This window comes from Kogia breviceps, chromosome 12 (genome assembly GCF_026419965.1).
Source record: "Kogia breviceps isolate mKogBre1 chromosome 12, mKogBre1 haplotype 1, whole genome shotgun sequence".
Classification (NCBI taxonomy): Eukaryota; Metazoa; Chordata; class Mammalia; order Artiodactyla; family Physeteridae; genus Kogia; species Kogia breviceps.
In genome coordinates this window covers 82439089-82459926 of record NC_081321.1, presented here as the reverse complement: position 1 = coordinate 82459926, position 20838 = coordinate 82439089, and the positions used below count along the sequence as shown (strand labels likewise).

General features: G+C 38.1%; 1 protein-coding gene across 1 annotated transcript in view; it reads left to right on the top strand.

Moving 5' to 3' along the window:
- Window positions 1–1106: 1106 nt before the first annotated feature.
- The window catches only part of ANKS1B (ankyrin repeat and sterile alpha motif domain containing 1B), a 1077938-nt gene continuing 1058206 nt past the window's right edge, over window positions 1107–20838 (top strand). Inside the window, exon 1 of the mRNA XM_067009945.1 lies at window positions 1107–1533. Within this exon, the coding sequence (XP_066866046.1) occupies window positions 1400–1533 (134 nt within the window). The 5' untranslated portion in view covers window positions 1107–1399. The remainder of the gene's footprint in view (window positions 1534–20838) is intronic.

Below are 20838 nucleotides of genomic sequence, written 5' to 3'. Positions count from 1 at the left end.
CAATGAATTGCTGATGAATATGCAAATTAAAGTGGGTGTCTAATCCATGCTCATTTATATTTTTTCCCAGTGTGAATGTGTTAGAATTTTCAATGAGAGCCTTTTTCCTGGTATTTTCACAAGTCAGCAGATCCTCAAAGCCCAACTGAAATAGAGGACTGATGAAAGACCTTAGAAAAACTGGAACAGTCACAAACCATTCAGTGGCCAGTGTCACAGAAACTAGAATAAAACAAATCTCTTCTTTCTAAGCAAGGGCAGGTCTCAGTCGTCTCTGGAGGTAAACGGAAGGGCGAAAACCGGTCCAGTCACACGGACACCGACAGAAGCGGTGGCAGAGGGCTCCTTCCCAGCATCACCAGCCTCCCATCCCGGACATGGAGGATTTTCCTCACGCGTCGTGACTGACCCGAGGCGTGGCGCCGGCGCCCGCCCGGCTGAGGAGTCGCAGCGGCCCGGAGAACTCCAGTCCTCACACAGTTAAATCTCTCCCAAGGAGACTGGAAGAGGGAGGGTCCCCGCCCACGAAAACCAGGAGAATCTCGCCCCGGCGCCCCGCCCCCACCTCCTCCCCCCACCCCCCACCTCCTCCCCCCACCCCCACCTCCTCCCCCCACCCACAACTCTGGACGGACTCACTGGCCGCACCTGCCCGCGCGCACACGCCCCCCGCGCGCCGGTCGCCCCGGGCGCCAGGCCTCAGAGCTGCAGCCGCCGCAGCCGACGGACCTGGGCGTCCGTCCTCCCTATCCCATCCCCGAGCCGCCTCCGCCACCGCCGCCCTCGGCACGCGCCCGCCGCGGCTCGTCCTCACCGCCCAGCCTCGGCGCGGGCCGCGGCCGCTAGAGCCGCAGCCGCCGCGTTCCTCTCCGCCTCGGGCCGCGTACGCCGCCGCCTTAACCGCCGAGCGGGCCGGGCGCGAAAGCTGAGGAGAACCCGGGCCGGGGAGCGAGGGCGCGCGGGCGCCCGGGCCGCCGCCGCCGCCGCGGGCGTTCGCGGTGCTCGGGCTCAGGCGAGGACGGTCTCCGTCTCCTCCTCCGACCTCCTCACCATCCTCCTCCCGCTCCTCAAAAGCACCCCCGGTCCCCACCCCCTCACGCCCCACCCGCGGGAACCAGGCCTCGGGAATTCAGGGGAGTGGCTGTGAGGGCGCGTCGCGGCTCGCAGCTCGGCCAGACCCTCTTCCAAGACATGGTCTGATTCTCATTGTGAAAGCTGCGCCCCGAAGAGGAGTGGAGAGTGGTGTCCCCGGCTGGGGGCTGCACGCATCTCCCGGTGCTGAAGCTCTGGCATTATCTTAGGGTGGGGCGGGGAGGGCCCTGGATTTGGGGGCAGTGGGGGTGGGTGGAGAGGAGGACCCGAAGGGGAAAGGACTCTGTGAGGGAGTCGGTGAGAGACTATGGGGAAGGACCAGGAGCTGTTGGAAGCTGCTCGCACTGGAAATGTGGCTCTGGTGGAGAAACTCCTGTCTGGCAGGAAAGGAGGGATCCTGGGCGGTGGATCCGGACCCCTGCCCCTGTCTAATCTGCTAAGGTAAGAACTGGAACCGGCTCCGGGTCTGCACACCTCGTTGTGCATTGTGATGGATACATCCTGCTCCTCGTGGTTATTGCACCTGGTGGCTGCCAGCGATTCATTCTTAAATTAGGTAGGAAAACAGAACGTGTGTAATGGAGAGGAGGCATGAACCTCCCAGTCAGATTGATGCCTTAGATTCGTTGAGTAATTTTAAGATAGCCTTCCATCAATGCGTCGGTAGCTACTTTTCTCTGAGCTGTGGTGCAGAACTTATACATGTAGTAGTGTTGCTGGAAGAATTTCTGCGTTTCACCTTCTTTACATCAGTGTTTATTATATGTTTTCTCCTTCGAACCCGGCCTTTTTTTTTTTTTTTTTTGTCTACTTAAATGAAATTGGCAAAGAAGTATTGCGTGTATGCAATTATTCTGCAAAAGCCACAGCCTTTGGTCGCTGCTACCCTTCTCTTGCAGAAGGCATTTGCTGTGCTGTGGGATATGATCCCACAAAATGAAGAAAGTGAACCTTCGAATGAGATGTCATCAGTACAGGGTGTGTGTAAAACTTGATGAGGCAGGTTAGGCAGCCCCAGCAGTACTTTCAGCCACCTGGACATGGCTGAGTGAAACTTGGTTATTATATCTCAGGATGAAGGATGCCAGGTCGGGACTGGGAAAGTGTATATGAAATATAGCAGAGGCCTTTTAATGGGGAGATGTTCCAGGTGAGACTAATATTGCTTGGAGAATCTTTCTAAGATGACATTTAAAAAAAAGTCAAGGTCTTTATTCAGCAGGCAGTACCTTGGAAATAGCCGGGTTCATTTGCATATTTGAAAAAACAATTAACTTAAAAGTTGAAATAATGGGCAAATGAAATCAGTTGTGAGGGAGGAAGCCTGAAGAATATTCACTAGATAAAATTCAAGGAAAGCTATTAAGTTTCTAAAATCATGGCTATTCAGTTTACCCTGGATATTTTTGGAGGCATCAATCATCATTCATATCTTCACCCTAAAACATCTCTTAGACAGCTCAACTGTACTTGTAAAAATTTTTTAAGCTCAAGTGATTCTTGGTTTTTAAAAACTGTTTTTTGCTACTGTTGTGCTTAATACAAACTTTTGGGTGATGACATTGTGTTCTTTACACAAGTTTTCATGTTTTGGTGGTCAGATAAAGCAGTTATTTACAGTCCTGGCCAACAGGGTAAATGAGAATATTTCTATTACAATGTAATGACTTTAGTTGGAAAATAGTTGATAGGATTTTAGAAAACTCCACGTGATCATCTATACTTGTTGACAGTGACATTTTATTGGAATGACAGTTCACTTCAGAACAATGAATATTTATGGGACATTTTTTTCATTAAGTCTTAGAAGTGATGACTCTTGTGTGTACTCCCTTGTTGAGTAATTTTCACTTTCAATCACAAGTAGATGGCACTTTTCATTTTTTCTACATCCTGTAGAACCTTGACTCATTTTATTATCTGGACTGTTGCCATGTCACTGTTTTAATTTTTCAAAATAGCTCTGCTCTCTGTAACTCCATCTGGGATTTTGAATCTAATAATGCCAGTCCCTTCCAGATTGCTCTCTTTAGGAGGTATGAGGGAAAGGAGATGTAAGGTAAAGGACTGAGTTTGGATGTCATTGCTGTTGTATGTTTGTCTTCTTCTACAAAGACTGACCGAAGAGCTAAATCACATCCTCCAAAAACATTTTTACAAGTATCAAATTGAAATATGTTTTTAAAACATGTACTTCAAATTTCTTTGTATATTTCTCATTTGGCTCTATACTTTGGACAAATAATAAAGTATCATTTATCATTTCTAATTTTACTGGTGATACAAATAAGGGTCAAAAGAAAGTTAAGTACTTCTGGTTTTCAACTGTGGCATGTAAAGAGCTTAGAAGTCATAAAAAAAATCACAAGTAGACAATGTGTACATATTTTGGATTATAGCTCTAGTAATTGCCGTTAGTCACAGGTAGTGTATACAGAAGCAGTTTATTTGGCTATAGTTTTAAAGTTCGCCGGTGGGTCATATCAGTGATAAAAATAATTATGGCTAGAAACCTATATCCTGAAAGAGGTTTCTAAAAATAATCAATTTCTTTGGAAAAACACTGAAGAATTCTTTGAGAACAGTGAGAATTTTGGTTAATTTCATTGAGATAAATGGTGTTTTAAAAAGCATATCTTTGTGATAGAACTTAAAGGTAAACATCTTTTAAATACCTTCTCAGTTGTGCTATTTCAAAAAAAGAATAGATGTCAAATTTTAGGAATAGAATAGCAACTATTTAATGTTGGTAAACATAAATAAAACACCAAGATTTTGACCCCAATGTACTTCTTGAATGAGAGATTTTCTCTTTTGCTGGTTTTGTCAGAGGTAGCAATAGTAGCTCTACAATGAGAATGCACATAGAAAACAAAACAAAACAAAACAAAAAACCTAAAAAAAGTGTGTTCATTAGTGTAGTTTGAACCAAGGTGTAAAACATCAAAATCAAAACCAATAAACTTGCATTTATCTATCTCATACTGAACAAATAACTAAAACAGTGGCTTTGAAGAAAATGAGAATTGAAATTATATTCTTTTGGTGATCCTTTGCATAAAATGAAAGTCCTAAGAAGGCACATTTTATTTAGTTGTCACTTTATTTCACAAATGATTGTCATCAAAAGTTTATTTACAGGATAATAGATAATTATCCCTTTTCCTTCAAACATAATGACACTTCAAAATTTTAAACTGTTTTGGAATGAATTGTGGAATAGGTTTGGTACTCCCCTGCCCTACTTTATTGCTTGTGTTGTGTACTAATAGGGTCGGAAGCTGTGCTAAATGCGTGTGTCATCTCATTCAATTCTTGTATCAACCTTAGGATGTTGGTCCTCATTTCTCAGATGAAGGACTAAAGAGATAGGAAGATTAAGAACTTGCCTAAGGTCACATAATTAGCAATGGCAAAGATTTTAAGTTCTGTGATTCAGATTTGCCTTACTGCGTCTTAAGTCTTACTCATTGAATCTGTTTTTTTTTCTTGCGGTACGTGGGCCTCTCACTGTTGTGGCCTCTCCCATTGCGGAGCACAGGCTCCAGACGCGCAGGCTCAGCTGCCATGGCTCACGGGCCCAGCCGCTCCGCGGTGTGTGGGATCTTCCCGGACCGGGTCACGAACCCGTGTCCCCCTGCATCGGCAGGCGGACTCTCAACCACTGCGCCACCAGGGAAGCCGTTGAATCTGTTTTATTTGCAAAAGTTTAAGGTACATGGCCAATTAGATAGTCTAATCTGAACACTTTTTACCATGAATAATAATTTAATTTAAAAATCCTTAAATTTTTTTTTTTTTTTTGCTTAAAAAATACCCAAAGAGCAACTCATAACTGCCCTTGGAGGGATCAGTAGATAAAGACTTTTCTGAAGATGCTTTTGAACACATATTACCTACTAAGTGAGCAGTAACTGTATGATGGGGAATCAGGTATGTTTGGGTGACACTGTGATTTTTAGGAATAGTAAAAAATGACCTTGAATAAATATAAATATGTTTCTAAGCCTCACTGTGCTCTTCTATGAAGTGGAAATAGTAATAATACCTATCATATAGGGCTGTTGTAAGGATTAAATGAGGTATAAAGAAATTAATGCACATTGGTGTTCATCATTGTGCCGTTATTTCTCACACAGCTTTAAAGCACTTGACTCTATTTCTTTTTTTTTCATTTTAGAAAGCTCTAATTTATTAGTAAACCTTCCCTTCCCTTCAATTGAGCTGAAATCTTCCTTTCTTGAACTGCTACATTTTATTTTTAGTTTTAAATTTTGGAGCTTTCCAGAATAAATTTAATCTCAACTTCTATGTAACAATGCTTCAACAATTTTAAGGTCTTTAGTGCCACCTCTTCCTACTTTCGTTATCAAGACTAAATATCTCCATTTCCTTACCATTTTGTTGACTCTGTGTCTTAAGGCCTTAATTACTAAGGGTTTGGCTTCACATTATACTAGGAGTAAATTTCTGTAGTAAATTTTCCATTAGAATCACAGAATCTTAAAATAGAAAGGGGCCTTTTTATCCAACTTCTTACTTAGAGAATTTACCTCTAACATCCTTTACCAGTTATTCCAGTTCTGTTAAACCCTGAAATGGCTACATCCATACATTCCATTTTGGACAGCTCTAATAATTAAAAAAAATCATCTTTTATTGAGCTGAAATTCACCTCCCTGTAATTTCCAGCAGTTGGTACTAGTTTGGCTTTATGAATAAATACAAAGTAGCCAGGGCAGTTCTTTAGCTAATATTTAGCTATATTGTTTTCTTATAAATCTATTTTTTCCCCAAGATTTTAGCAGCCTGTTGTCATGTGGCAATAGAGCATAGGTGGTAAGAACTTACATTTTTATACTTTTCACTACCCTCTTTTTCTTTCATATTCTCAAATTTTTCAATGACTCTCTTCAAATGTGGTGACCAGAAATGAACAAAATGTACTAGGTGTCATTTGACCAGTGTGGAATATACTGGGACTAGATATATTTGAATTTTAAAAAAAGTTACAGAACAGCATTTGTAGTATGATCCTTTTCTTTAACAAAGAATAAGTGTGTGTGAACATTTATACTGTACATTAGGAAGTCTGGAATGATAAACACCAAAATGTAAATAGTATTCTTTGTTGAATGGTGGAATTGTGGGTGATCTTTATTTATTTATTTATTTATTTATTTATTTAGGCTTATCTGCATTTTCCAATATTCTACAGCGAACATGTATTGTATAATGAAAACTAATAAAGAACCTGTCTTCAGATTGGTTTAAATTAAAAAATGGCAATCTTTATGCTTGGTCTTCCTACTAACATCGAAGCCACTTAACAGAACTATTAGCCAGCTGTTTCTCTCCAATATATCTGTTTGAATATTATGAAGTATTTTATCCATTGCCTTTCTATATTCACATTATGTTCTGTTTGTCATTCCTTTGATCTACCCCTGTAGTAGTAAGTCTATAAATTCCAGGAAAATTAGACTAGTTTGTTATAGTTTGTTTCTGATAACGAACTGTTGATGATGCCTAGTATTGTGCAAATTCCTTCTACCCCCTTGCTTTTAATTCTTTTGGGTCTGGATACTTAGATTCATTTAAAGCAGCTAAGTGTCTCATATGATCTCTGTCTTTTTGGAGCTTCAATAATCTAGCATTATTTGTTTATCCTTTCTGGTTTGAAAATGATTCTCACTAGGGATAAGAGCAAAGTAGAAGTTGGGAAGAATCAGATTCTTGGTGTTGTTAGATGTCTTAGGAAATTCTCTTGTGGTCTAAAACCATCCACAGTTTTACTCTGTGAGAGATTAAAGTTACATTAGCTGTCATAGCAGTGAATTTCTATTACTTCCCTCCTTTTTTTCAAACTTAGCTGTAAAGGACATTAGCCTTTTTCTAGGGCAAGTGTACAACTTCACTTTTGTGTTTGTTTTCAGTTTTACCTATCACCACCCTCTTTCATCCTTAAAAAAATCTGAGCTCATTAGAGCTCATTAGAGTACTCAATTTGAGTTGCTTCCCTCCTTTTATTCCTTCATATTATATGTGAAATTTCATTTTATTTAACATATCTTTCATGAGACAGCTGCTGAGCTTTTTAAAATCTCTCTTTGGCATAACCACCTTTTAATCTAAACAAAAATAATTCCCATTTAAACTGTGTTAAATTATTTCTTTTTTAGTCTAGATTAAGAATTATTTGTACTTTGATAAAGCAGTAAAAAGTTTGTTAATACCTCAAATTTACTTGATTTTCTTAATGCCTCAAAGAGTCGAATACTATGTAAAGTGTATTTAGTAAATTCTTGTTGAACATAAGGAATCCAGTTCTCAAGACTCCCATGTGAAGAAGTATATCAGTAAGAACTGAGGAAAAATAATCTTCTTGTTATCAAAGGTATATAAACCAGAGAGCTTATAAATTTTTCAGATTCAGGATTCAGTTCATGAAGTTTTTGGTGATGGATACAAGGAGATAAGAGGCAACTTGGAAGTATTGTAATTTTCACAACTATTTGGGCAATTGTGGTTATTGGGACTCTGATATAAGGTACTCATTCCCAGGGAAACTGTATTAGTTAAATGGAATAAATCACAAATAGAGCAGTTAAACTGCATGGAAATGTTATATCTATAAAAATAGTCAAGTTGCAAGTGGGTTATCTATTTTAGATAGTAATGGTGTTTGAAGTGGTGATTGCACCATTATATTCAGGGAGCTGTGTCTGCCAGAGTCAACAGTGCCAGCTGCATGATGGCAAGTGAAGAGAGAGGAGAGGGAATTTTGGTATTGACCTCTTTCTCAACTAAAGGGATTTCAGCTCCCTCTTCAAAACTGTGAGGCTGATGTGTAGCAGGAAATTAGGACAACCAGCTGGTGACTACTCAACCTGTCCGTTTTTACATCGCCCAATTCCTAGTGCATCTCAGTGGTTTCTTACAGTTGCAGATGAGTGAAGTAGGTCTTCACTGACATTAATGCAGAAACTTACAGTATTCAGTAGTGTGCCTACTGACCTTAGCAATTTAATCTCTCGGGTTACAGTAAACACAATTTGATTAGTTCAGTTGTATACTGAAATAGTTTACTTAATTATGCATTTGAGGTAATTTTGGAAAATTCTTTCAAAGAGCCTATTTTAGAACATTTTCCTGAGTATTTAACTAGAAAAGGAAGCTGACTATAATTCAAATCATGGGTTAGAAAAGATTAATTTTAACCTACAGAACCTGAAGCTATTTAACATTTAATGCATTTCAGTGTGTCTTTGGTTTCCATTTTGAACATATTGCAGCATGGTTTTAATTAATTAAAATATGATGAGTTTTGGTTATTCATTATATGTTGATATGAGAGATTATCTTACATTTGAAAAAGCAGGAATTTACACAGAAGACTCATCTGTGTGCCAGTTCTTTCTCTAGTTAGTGATGACATGGTCATGTAAACCATATGGCAGCCAGAGGCACAATGCCAGTTGACAGCCCAATGCATTTTTTTGTGTAACACAGATCTAAGAACTCTTCTTAGAGTCCAGTTTTCTTCTTTTGTGTCAGTAGGACAGCAGGTGAATTCTACATTTGTGTTAAACCTGGGTGAGGCTTGCAGTTGTGTGATTTTTTGAGGGTGAATCAAAATATATGGTCAAAGGATAAATTTTGTTTTCCTCATTTCCTTCTACTGTAATCTCCAAAGTTCACCTCTGAGAGTGTTTCTTATATATAGTGCTTTATTATTTAACAGCATATCTTTACGAATCTGTCTGTAAAATGAATTTTGATTCAATTGTGCTGTAGAATTATTTGGGTTCTATTGTGCTGTGAGAGCAGCTTTATTTAAAGTGGTTAATTACTTCTAGTTAAGTGAGCTGAAACAATTGGCCTAAACTTGTTGCCCTTAAATTGGATCATCTCTTGACTGATGGTTGTGGGCATAAACAGCCAGCCTCATTTCTTGCTGCCTGCTTGATATTTCTGTTCCCTTTACCCCATTTCCTCTAATCCTTCCTGCTCAAATTTCTTTTTCTAAAAAGAGAGTCTCTTCTCCATTCTAATTAGTACAGGTTCAACCTGCCTCTAGTTTTTGTGCCAACTGTCCCTCTCCAAGAGTAGCAGATTTTGTGTGAGGCGTAGAGTTGGGGTGGGCTGTGTATAGTGACAAGTAGATTAAGAAAAACAAAAATTGGACCTTCAAAATTGTGGAGTTTACAGAGTTTGCTTTCATCATCTCTAGTTTCCTGCATATCTCAATGTTAATTTCTCCTCACATGTCATGGACTCAGTGCCCTTGTGCCTTTCCTAACCTTACCCCACCACCAACAATTATTTGTGGGTGCTGACAATTCATACTGAAGTATGATTGACCGGTAAAGGCTTTTAGGAAGAGGAAGCTCTTTTAGTATTTTCATTTAAAGAGGAAACAAAACTTTAGGCCAAAATACTAAAGCTATGGAACTCTAATGGCAGAGTTGATGGAGTGGATTTTTCAGATTTGCAAGAGTGGGTTGGATAAAGGTGGTCATTTATCCTTTCTTCTTACAAGGCTGGTGCTGTAGAAGGGGAAAGGGATTTGACTGGAGACAAGAGAAATAGGATAGCATAGGACTGGTGCTGGAAACTCCTTTTTTTTTTTTTTTTTTTTTTGCTACTTAATTAGTCCCTAGAACTTTTTGTTGGATATCTGTTATATACTGCTCTTAGGTATCAGCATATGGTATATATTTTGCCTATTTCCAGAAATTGTTCGTAAGATGTTTTTATTTATTATAACAAAGATATAGAATAGAATTGTATAAGAGCTTTAATATCTAATGTGGTTTTAGATTCAAATTCTTCCACACCCATTTTCTAGTTATTAAAAAAATTCATGTTGTAAGATTACTCAATATGTAGGTTTTTTCATAAACCCATGTTTCACTACTGGGGAGGTGTTTGAAGTTCTGTCCCCTGGATCCCAATTAGCATTCTTCCACACTAGTTTTCTTTTTTTCTTTTTACCCCCCAAATTAGTATTTAGCCACTTTGAATCCTTGTTTGATACCTCTAGTTACTAATCTGCATTTGAAATGTTTCATGTAGCATATGAATTATGCTAAATTTAGTATCTTATGTTTTGAATATATTAAAAAACTGCTATATTTACTTAGAGAATTATCCCTGTTTTGTATAGATATTTTACTTCTAGTATGGAGCCATGGGAGTGAGTGGGAGTTTGTTTGTGGGGAGCTGCAGGAATTATGCAGAGATGTTCTTTGGCATGGTAAACTCCATGGTGGTGGAGTAGCCTAGAACAGAGTTGCTTCCTGTTGGCTTGCTTTGGCTAGTGACCAGAGTGATTTGTTACTCTGAATTTCGTAGAAACTTTGGAGACATAATGGAGAAGGTGAAGAATTACAAACAAGTACCTGTAGAATAATGGGAGAATATTTAACAAAGAGTTAATACAGTGTGATATGTGCTGTAATGGAAGTCTCAATGCTACAGGAATGCCAGGAGCAAGGAGGAGATACCTTTAGTCTGTTTGGAGGAGTAGTCAGGGGAAACTTCAGAGACGAAGTGATTCTTGAATCTTGTTGAATGTGTAGGAGTTTGTCAGGTTGACAATTTGCAGGAAGGGTGTTTCAGGCAAAAGGAACAGTATATTTAATAATTGTGTGTGAAAATGTAGAATATATATAATGTGGGGTATTAGAAGTAGTTTGTTATAGAGCATGGATATGAGCTAAGTCTGGAGATTGAAGTACTTGTGTACTGCCCTTAGGAGTTTGAATTTTAATCTGAAGGCCATGGAGATCCATTGACTTTTTGATTCAAATTTTGATATGTTACTTATTCATTTATGATAATAACATGACTGTGTTTCAGAAAATTGAGTAGAAGAGTAAAAATCATTCCAATCCTATTGCTAAAATAACTTTTTCCTATGTATGTTTAATGTAGTTGCTGTTGGATAGAGCATACAGTTGGAATCCTGAATTTTTTGCTTAGTAATGTATCAAACTTTTTTAGTGTTATTCCAAAGTCTTCATAATCTTTTTTTTTTTTTTTTTTTTTTTTTGCGGTACGTGGGCCTCTCACTGTTGTGGCCTCTCCCGTTGCGGAGCACAGGCTACGGACGTGCAGGCTCAGTGGCCGTGGCTCACGGGCCCAGCCACTCCGTGGCATGTGGGATCCTCCCGGACCGGGGCACAAACCCGTGTCCCCTGCATTGGCAGGTGGACTCTCAACCACTGCACCACCAGGGAAGCCCCATAATCATATTTTTAATCACACCATAGTATTGCATTTAATGCAGAATTTTCATAGACCTCTTCCATCAGAATCATTCCTGGTCATTTGTTAAAACTATGCATTTGCTATTCCCATCTCAGACTTACTAGGTCAGAATTTTTGGGTATAAGTTCTGGGAATATGCATTTTTACAAGCTTCGCTAGTTTAATTGCTGTGTACTCTGTAAAGTGTGAGAACCACTGATCTGGTGATGTATATAGCATTACTTAAACATTCCCTTAATACTCGATACTTGGATATTTTACTTGTTATTATTATAAGTAATATTTTGATGAACATTGTTATACAAATCATCTTTTCCATTAAATTATATTCTTAAATATTTCTAGAAGTGGAATCACTATTCTGAAAGGTATTTATTGTTAACTCCATATTTATATATGGGGTAAAAGAGCAGAAAAATTGAATAACTTGCCCAAAGTTACAAAGCTAGTAAGTGACAGATCCAAGATTCAAATTCCGGTCTTTCTGATCCCAGAGATCTTTATATTGTGCCATGTTGCTTCCTTGTTCCATAGGGACCAATGTATGTCCTTGGTTAAAATATGAAAATGCCTATATGATTCCAGTATATGAATAGAAAGTACATTTTCTACAAAATTATATAGTAACATATTTCAGATCTTGCATAGTTCTCATTATTTTTGCTTTTGCTCATCATACGGTTTCACATTATAGGCAGTATTTTGCTTTACATTTGTTTCTTTTTTTATTTACCAAGTTTTTAAATTTTTAAAAATTTATTTTTATTTTTTTGGCTGTGCTGTGTGGCATGTGGGATCTTAGTTCCCCCACCAGGGATTGAACCCACGACCCCTGCGGTGGAAGTGTGGAGTCTTAACCACTGGACCTCCAGGGAAGTCCTACATTTGTTTCTTGATGGCACGTAAACAGTAAACTGAATTCAATGTTAAGTTAGTTAAAGATGTTTTAAAATATTTTTTTGTCAGTCATCATTTTCACCTTAAACAGGATGGAATTGTTTTGTCCAAAATTTCTTAGGCACTTGATGTTATATAACTTCTGTTGTCTTCGAAGGTGGTCTAATAACTTGTCAGATGGGTGTGATTCAGATGGGTGTGATTTATATCTCCTTATTTCTTCCCTCTTACAAAAGGAGGAAAATTAAGTGTTCACCATAGTCCTCACTTAATAAACTTTATAATTTATCTCTTTCAAGCTGATAAATCTGAGCTCATAGTTCTTAACTGAGCTCATTAACAACTCAGGGACCTCATCAAATCTAGTGTTAGGCTGTGTAGCAAAACCAAGGAACCAAGGCAGTTAGGACCTTCACCTCCTCTCTTTCTGTGCACCTCTGTCCCTTTTCAGAGCGTTTCTTTCTGTCTTGGTTATGAGGCATTCTTTGGCTTCTTTTATCTGGAACTCAGAATTCTCATTCAGTTTTACCCTGTACCAAAAAAATTTTCCTATATTACATTTTATTCCTTCATACCTTAGATCTCCATTTTCAAAAACAGCAAATGACATAGAAAAAAGCAGCAAGATGTAATGGAAAAAGTCTGAATCTTGGTATTGAATGAAAACTGCCATTGAATGGATTTTTGGCCCTTGGCAAGTTATTCCACTTCTTTGGGCTTCAGTCTCCTTATTTATAAAGTGGAAATGATAATACCTGTCTTGTAGAGATAATTTATGTAAAGTACCTAGCACAGTGCCTGTAACATAGGAGGACTCAAATGCATGCTTGTTATGATTATTATTATTACTAGGACATTAATGGCTGTGCAAGGAATAATTGTATAGATTCAGAGTATCTTTATTTCGATGGGAACTCTGGGATATTTGCATTTTAATAGGTAACTTCTTTAGGGACACTGTCTTAGACTAAATCGTTAATGGTATAGGCACCAAGACAGGCCATTGGGTTGATGATTTGTCCAGTCTTCCTGACTGCAGAGATAGGGATTACTTTTTCCTGCCTACTTTTGGGAGTGGTTCTGGTCACCAAAGGTTTAGCCTTTATTCTTATCTTCTACATTCTTCACAAAGCTAAGTTGAACAGAAAGAAATTGTGTTCTGTTGGAGTTGTATGTGCTCTGCTATAATCCATGTGGTTACTGGGTTCCTAATAAGCCTATCATTAATATTTTCCTTATTTTTTTAAAGCATTATTAATTGACAAATATTTTGGGGGTGTGTACTGTGTATTTACCGTGATGATGGTGCTTTGGAGGGTAGAAAATAGACTTCTCTTTAGGCCCTTACAAAAATTGCACACATAGGATGATAGCTAACTATATAGTAGTGTCTAATTTTACTAGGGTCTGAAAGCTCATAAATTCAACTTTTTCTTTGGCTTAGTCCAGTGCCAACATTTGGCTCTCATCTTCCACTGCATACCAGTGTATGATCTGAATCTGATCATGAATCAGGTTTAAGTAATTCTTTAACAGCTGAAGATAGAACTATATACTCTCAAATATTTTTCTTTAAAAAATTTAAAAAATAATCACATACTTGAGGAAAACCTGGAAGTACAAGGCAAAGAACTGTTTCTTTTCCTGGACCATTTGAGAGTAAGTTGCCAACCTAATGTACTAGCACCCCAGAATACCTTAGTTTGTATTTAGTTATTTCCTAAAGACAAGGATATTTCCCAATATAACTACAGTACATCCACTAAAATCAGGAAATAACCACCAGACCCCACTCAGGTTTTGACAGGTGTGCCAGTGGTATGCATCATTGGGATCCAGTTCAAAATCACCCATTACATTTAGTTTTCATACCTCTTCAAACTTCTTTGGTATGGTACAGTTTCTCAGTCTTGCCTTGACTTTTATGACCTTGACACTTTTCAAAGACTATAGGCCAGTTATTTTGTAAAATGCCCCTCATTTGGGCTTTCCTGATGTTTTCTCATGCATTTTGGTAGGAATATCACAGAGGGGATGCTGTGTTCTTTTCATTGCATCCTATCAGATGGCATGTGATTTTGATTTTGTCCTATTTCTGATAATGTTCTCTTTAATCACTTGCTTTTACTAGTGTCTGTCAGACTTCTCTATATACAATTACTCTTTTTCCATTTGTAAAAACTATTTTGTGGGGAGGTACATTTAAACTATGTGAATATCCCATTCCTCATCAAACTTTCTCTTATTCATTTATTTGTTTACAGGCATAACTCAGAGGTACTGTGGGTTCAGTTCCAGATCATTATAATAAAACAAGTCACTAGAATTTTTTGGTTTCCCAATACATATAAAAGTTATGTTTACACTACACCATACTATAGTCTATTAAATATGCAGGGCTTCCCTGGTGGCACAGTGGTTGAGAGTCTGCCTGCTAATGCAGGGGATACGGGTTTGTGCCCCGGTCCGGGAAGATCCCAAATGCCGTGGAGCAGCTAGGCCCGTGAGCCATGGCCACTGAGCCTGCGTGTCCGGAGCCTGTGCTCCTCAACGGGAGAGGCCACAACAGTGAGAGGCCCGTGTACCGCAAAATAAATAAATATGCAATAGCATTGTGTCTAAAAAACAAGGTACATACCATAATAAAAAATTACTTTATTGCTAAAAATGCTAAACAACATCTGAGACTTAAGTGCGTTGTAATCTTTTTTGCTGGTGGAGGGTCTTCCTTCTATGTTCATGACTGCTGACTGATCAGGGTGGTGGTTGCTGAAGGTTGGGATGGCTATGGCAACTTCTTAAAATAAGAAAATGAAGTTTGCCATCTCAATTGACTCTTCCTTTCATGAATGATTTCTGTACCATGTAATGCTATTTTGTATTTTACCCACAATAGAGCTTCTTCAAAAACTAGAGTTAATCCTCTCAAAACCTGTTGCTGCTTTAGCAACTAAGTTTGTGTAATATTCTAAATCCTTTGTTGCTTCCATCTCAAGCAATTACTTTCTTTGCCATTGCATAAGAAGCAATTTCTCATCTGTTCAAGGTCTATCATGAGATTGCAGCAATTCAGTCATATCTTCAGTTTCTACTTCCATCTCTAGTTCTCTTGCCATTTCCACCACATCTGCAGTTACTTCCCTCACTAAAGTCTTGAACCCTTCAGTAATCCATAAGGGTTAGAATCAACTTCTTCCAAATTCCTGTTCCTGTTGATCTTTTAACTTCTTCCCATGAATCATGAATGTTCTTAATGGCATCCAGAAGGGTGATTCCTTTCCAGAAGGTTTTCAATTGACTTTGTCCAGATTTATCAGAGGAATCATTATCTGTGGCAGCTATAGCCTTACGAAATATGTTTTTTAAATAATAACTTGAAAGTTTAAATTAATCCTTGATCTGTGGACTGCAGAATGGACATTGTGTTAGCAGGTGGGAAAATAATATTACTCTCATTGTACATCTCCATCATAGTTCTTAGGTGACCAGGTGCATTGTCATTGAACAGTAATATTTGGAGAGGAGTATTTTTTTCCTGAGCAATAAGTCTCAACAGTGGGCTTAAAGTATTCAGTAAACCATGTTGTAAACAGATGTGCTGTCATCCAGTCTTGTTGCATTTATAGAGCATAGACAGAGTAGATATAGCATAAATCTTAAGGGCCCTAGGATATTTTGGAATGGTAAATGAGCACTGGTTTCAATTTATTTTTATTTATTAAATTAAATTAATTAATTAAAAAAATTGAAGTATAGTTGATTTACAATTGGCTTAAATTTAAAGTCACCAGCTACCTTAGCTCCTAACAGGCTGACAGGAGAGTCAGTCTGTCCTTTGAAGCTTTGAAGCCAGATGTTGACTTCTCCTCTCTAGCTATGAAAGTCTTAGATGGCATTGTCTTCTAATGGAAGGCTATTCTGTCTACACTGAAAAATCTGTTGTTTAGTGTAGCCACTTTCATTAGTTATTTTAGTTAGATCTCCTGGATAACTGGCTACAGCTTCTACGTTAGCACTTTCTGCTTCATCTTGCACTTTTAAGTGATGGAGATGGCCTCTTTCCTTAAACTTCATGAACCAACCTCTGCTGGCTTCAGACTTTACTTCTGCAGCTTTCTCATGTCTTTCTCAGACTTCATTTGCTCTGGATTTGGCTTTGGCTTAAGGGAATGTTGTGGCTCATTTGATCTTCTATCCAGACCCCTAAAACTTTCTTATTAGTGATAAGGCTGTTTTGCTTTCTTATCATTTGTGTGTTCATTGGAGTGGAACTTTAAATTTCCTTCAAGAATATTTTTTTTGCATTCACAACTTGGCTAGCTGTTTGGTGCAAGATGCCTAGCTTTCAGCCTGTCTCAGCTTTTTTTTTTTCATTCTCTTTTTTTTTCATTTTATTTTATTTTACTTTATTTTTTAACATCTTTATTTGAGTATAACTGTTTTACGATAGTGTGTTAGTTTCTCCTTTACAACAAAGTGAATCAGTTATACATATACATATGTTCCCATATCTCTTCCCTCTTGCATCACCCTCCCTCCCACCCTCCCTATCCCACCCCTCTAGGTGGTCACAAAGCACAGAGGTGAACTCCCTGTGCTATGCTGCAGCTTCCCACTAGCTATCTAATTTACATTTGGTAGTGTGCATATGTCCCTGCCACTCTCTCACATCGTCACTGCTTACCCTTCCCCCTCCCCATATCCTCAAGTCCATGCTCTAGTAGGTCTGTGTTTTATTCCCATACTACCACTAATCTCTTCATGACATTTTTTTTCTTAGATTCCATATATATGTGTTAGCATACGGTATTTGTTTCTATCCTTCTGACTTACTTCACTCTGTATGACAGATTCCAGGTCTATCCACCTCATTACAAATAACCCAGTTTCATTTCTTTTTATGGCTGAGTAATATTCCATTGTATATATGTGCCACATCTTCTTTATCCATTCATCTGTTGATGGACATTTAGGTTGCTTCCATGTCCTGGCTATCGTAAATAGAGCTGCAATAAACATTTTGGTACATGACTCTTTTTGAATTATGGTTTTCTCAGGGTATATGCCTAGTAGTGGGATTGTGGGGTCATATGGTAGTTCTATTTGTAGTTTTTTAAGGAACCTCCATACTGTTCTCCATAGTGGCTGTATCAATTTACATTCCCACCAGCAGTGCAAGAGTGTTCCCTTTTCTCCACACCCTCTCCAGCATTTATTGTTTCTAGAGTTTTTGATGATGGCCAATCTGACCGGTGTGAGATGATATCTCATTGTAGTTTTGATTTGCATTTCTCTAATGATTAATGATGTTGAGCATTCTTTCATGTGTTTGTTGGCAATCTGTATATCTTCTTTGGAGAAATGTCTATTTAGTTCTTCTGCCCATTTTTGTATTGGGTTGTTTGTTTTTGTGTTATTGAGCTGCATGAGTTGCTTATAAATTTTGGATATTAATCCTTTGTCAGTTGCTTCATTTGCAACTATTTTCTCCCATTCTGAGGGTTGTCTTTTCATCTTGCTTATGGTTTCCTTTGCTGTGCAAAAGCTTTTAAGTTTCACTAAGTCCCATTTGTTTATTTTTGTTTTTATTTCCATTTCTCTAGGAGGTGGGTCAAAAAGGCTCTTGCTGTGATTTATGTCATAGAGTGTTCTGCCTATGTTTTCCTCTAAGAGTTTGATAGTGTCTGGCCTTACATTTAGGTCTTTAACCCATTTTGAGTTTATTTTTGTGTGTGGTGTTAGGGAGTGTTCTAATTTCATTCTTTTACATGGAGCTGTCCAGTTTTCCTAGCACCAGTTATTGAAGAGGCTGTCTTTTCTCCACTGTATATTCTTGCCTCCTTTATCAAAGATAAGGTGACCATATGTGTGTGGGTTTATCTCTGGGCTTTCTATCCTGTTCCATTGCTCTGTATTTCTGTTTTTGTGCCAGTACCATACTGTCTTGATTACGGTAGCTTTGTAGTATAGTCCGAAGTCAGGGAGCCTCATTCCTCCAGCTCCATTTTTTGTACTCAAGATTGCTTTGGCTATTCGGGGTCTTTTGTGTTGCCATACAAATTGTGAAATTTTTTGTTCTAGTTCTGTAAAAAATGCTAGTGGTAGTTTGATAGGGATTGCATTGAATCTGTAGATGGCTTTCGGTAGTAGAGTCATTTTCACAATGTTGATTCTTCCAATCCAAGAACATGGTATATCTCTCCATCTATTTGTATCATCTTTAATTTCTTTCATCAGTGTCTTATAATTTTCTGCATACAGGTCTTTTGTCTCCTTAGGTAGGTTTATTCCTAGGTATGTTATTCTTTTTGTTGCAGTGGTAAATGGGAGTGTTTTCTTAATTTCTCTCTCAGATTTTTCATCATTAGTGTATAAGAATGCTAGAGATTTCTGTGCATTAATTTTGTAACCTGTTACTTTCATCATTAGTGTATAGGAATGCAAGAGATTTCTGTGCATTAATTTTGTATCCTGCAACTTTACCAAATTCATTGATTAGCTCTACTAGTTTTCTCATAGCATCTTTAGGATTCTCTATATATGGCATCATGTCATCTGCAGACAGTGACAGCTTTACTTCTTCTTTTCCGATTAGGATTCCTTTTATTTTTTTTTTCTTCTCTGATTGCTGTGGCTAGAACTTCCAAAACTATGTTGAATAAGAGTGGTGAGAGTGGGCAACCTTGTCTTGTTCCTGATCTTAGTGGAAATGGTTTCAGTTTTTCACCATTGAGGATGATGTTGGCTGTGGGTTTGTCATATATAGCCTTTATTATGTTGAGGAAAGTTCCCTCTATGCCTACTTTCTGCGGAGTTTTTATCATAAATGGGTGTTGAATTTTTTCAAAAGCTTTTTCTGCATCTATTGAGATGATCATGTGGTTTTTATTTTTCAGTTTGTTAATCTGGTGTATCACATTGATTGATTTGCATATATTGAAGAATCCTTGCATTCCTGGAATAAACCCCACTTGATCATGGTGTATGATCCTTTTAATGTGCTGTTGGATTCTGTTTGCTAGTATTTTGTTGAGGATTTTTGCATCTACGTTCATCAGTGATATTGGCCTGTAGTTTTCTTTCTTTGTGACATCTTTGTCTGGTTTTGGTATCAGGGTGATCGTGGCCTTGTAGAATGAGTTTGGGAGTGTTCCTCCCTCTGCTATATTTTGAAAGAGTTTGAGAAGGATAGGTGTTAGCTCTTCTCTTACTGTTTGATAGAATTCGCCTGTGAAGCCATCTGGTCCTGGGCTTCTGTTTGTTGGAAGATTTTTTTTTTTTTTTTTGTGGTACGTGGGCCTCTCACTGTTGTGTCCTCTCCCGTTGCGGAGCACAGGCTCCGGACGCGCAGGCTCAGTGGCCATGGCTCACAGGCCCAGCCACTCCGCGGCATGTGGGATCTTCCCAGACTGGGGCACGAACCCGTATCCCCTGCATCGGCAGGTGGACTCTCAACCACTGTGCCACCAGGGAAGCCCCTGTTGGAAGATTTTTAATCACACTCTCAATTTCAGTGCTTGTGATTGGTCTGTTTGTATTTTCTATTTCATCCTGGTTCAGTCTCAGAAGGTTGTGTTTGACTACGAATTTCTCCATTTCTTCCAGGTTGTCCATTTTTTTTGGCGTATAGTTGCTTGTAGTAATCTCTCATAATCCTTTGTATTTCTGCAGTGTCAGTTGTTACTTCTCCTTTTTCATTTCTAATTACACTGATTTGAATCTTCTGTTTTTTTCTTGATGAGTCTGGCTAATGTTTTATCAATTTTGTTTATCTTCTCAAAGCACCAGCTTTTAGTTTTATTGATGTTTGCTATTGTTTCCTTCATTTCTTTTTCATTTATTTCTCATCTGATCTTTATGATTTCTCTCCTTCTGCTAACTCTGGATTTATTTTGTTCTTTTTTCTCTAATTGCTTTAGGTGTAAGCTTAGGTTTTTTATTTGAGCTATTTCTTGTATCTTAAGGTAGGACTGTATTGATATAAACTTCCCTCTTAGAACTGCTTTTGCTGTATCCCATAGGTTTGGGTTGTCGTGTTTTCATTGTGATTTGTTTCTAGGTATTTTTGGATTTCCTCTTTGATTTCTTCAGTGATCTCTTGGTTATTAAGTAGTGTATTGTTTAGCTTCCATGTGTTTGCACTTTTTACAGAATTTTCTCTGTAATTGATATCTAGTCTCACAGTGTTGTGGTCAGAAATGATACTTGATATGATTTCAATTTTCTTAAATTTACCAAGGTTTGATTTGTTACCCAAGATATGATCTATCTTGGAGAATGTTCCATGAGCACTTGAGAAGAAAGTGTATTCTGTTGTTTTTGTATGGTATGTCCTACAAATATCAATTTAGTCCATCTTGTTTAATGTATCATTTAAAGCTTGTGTTTCCTTATTTATTTTCATTTTGGATAATCTGTCCATTGGTGAAAGTAGGGTGTTAAAGTTCCCTACTATGATTGTGTTACTGTCGATTTTCCCTTTTATGGCTGTTAACATTTGCTTTATGTATTGAGGTTCTCCTGTTGGGTGCATAAATATTTACAATTGTTATATCTTCTTCTGGATTGATTTCT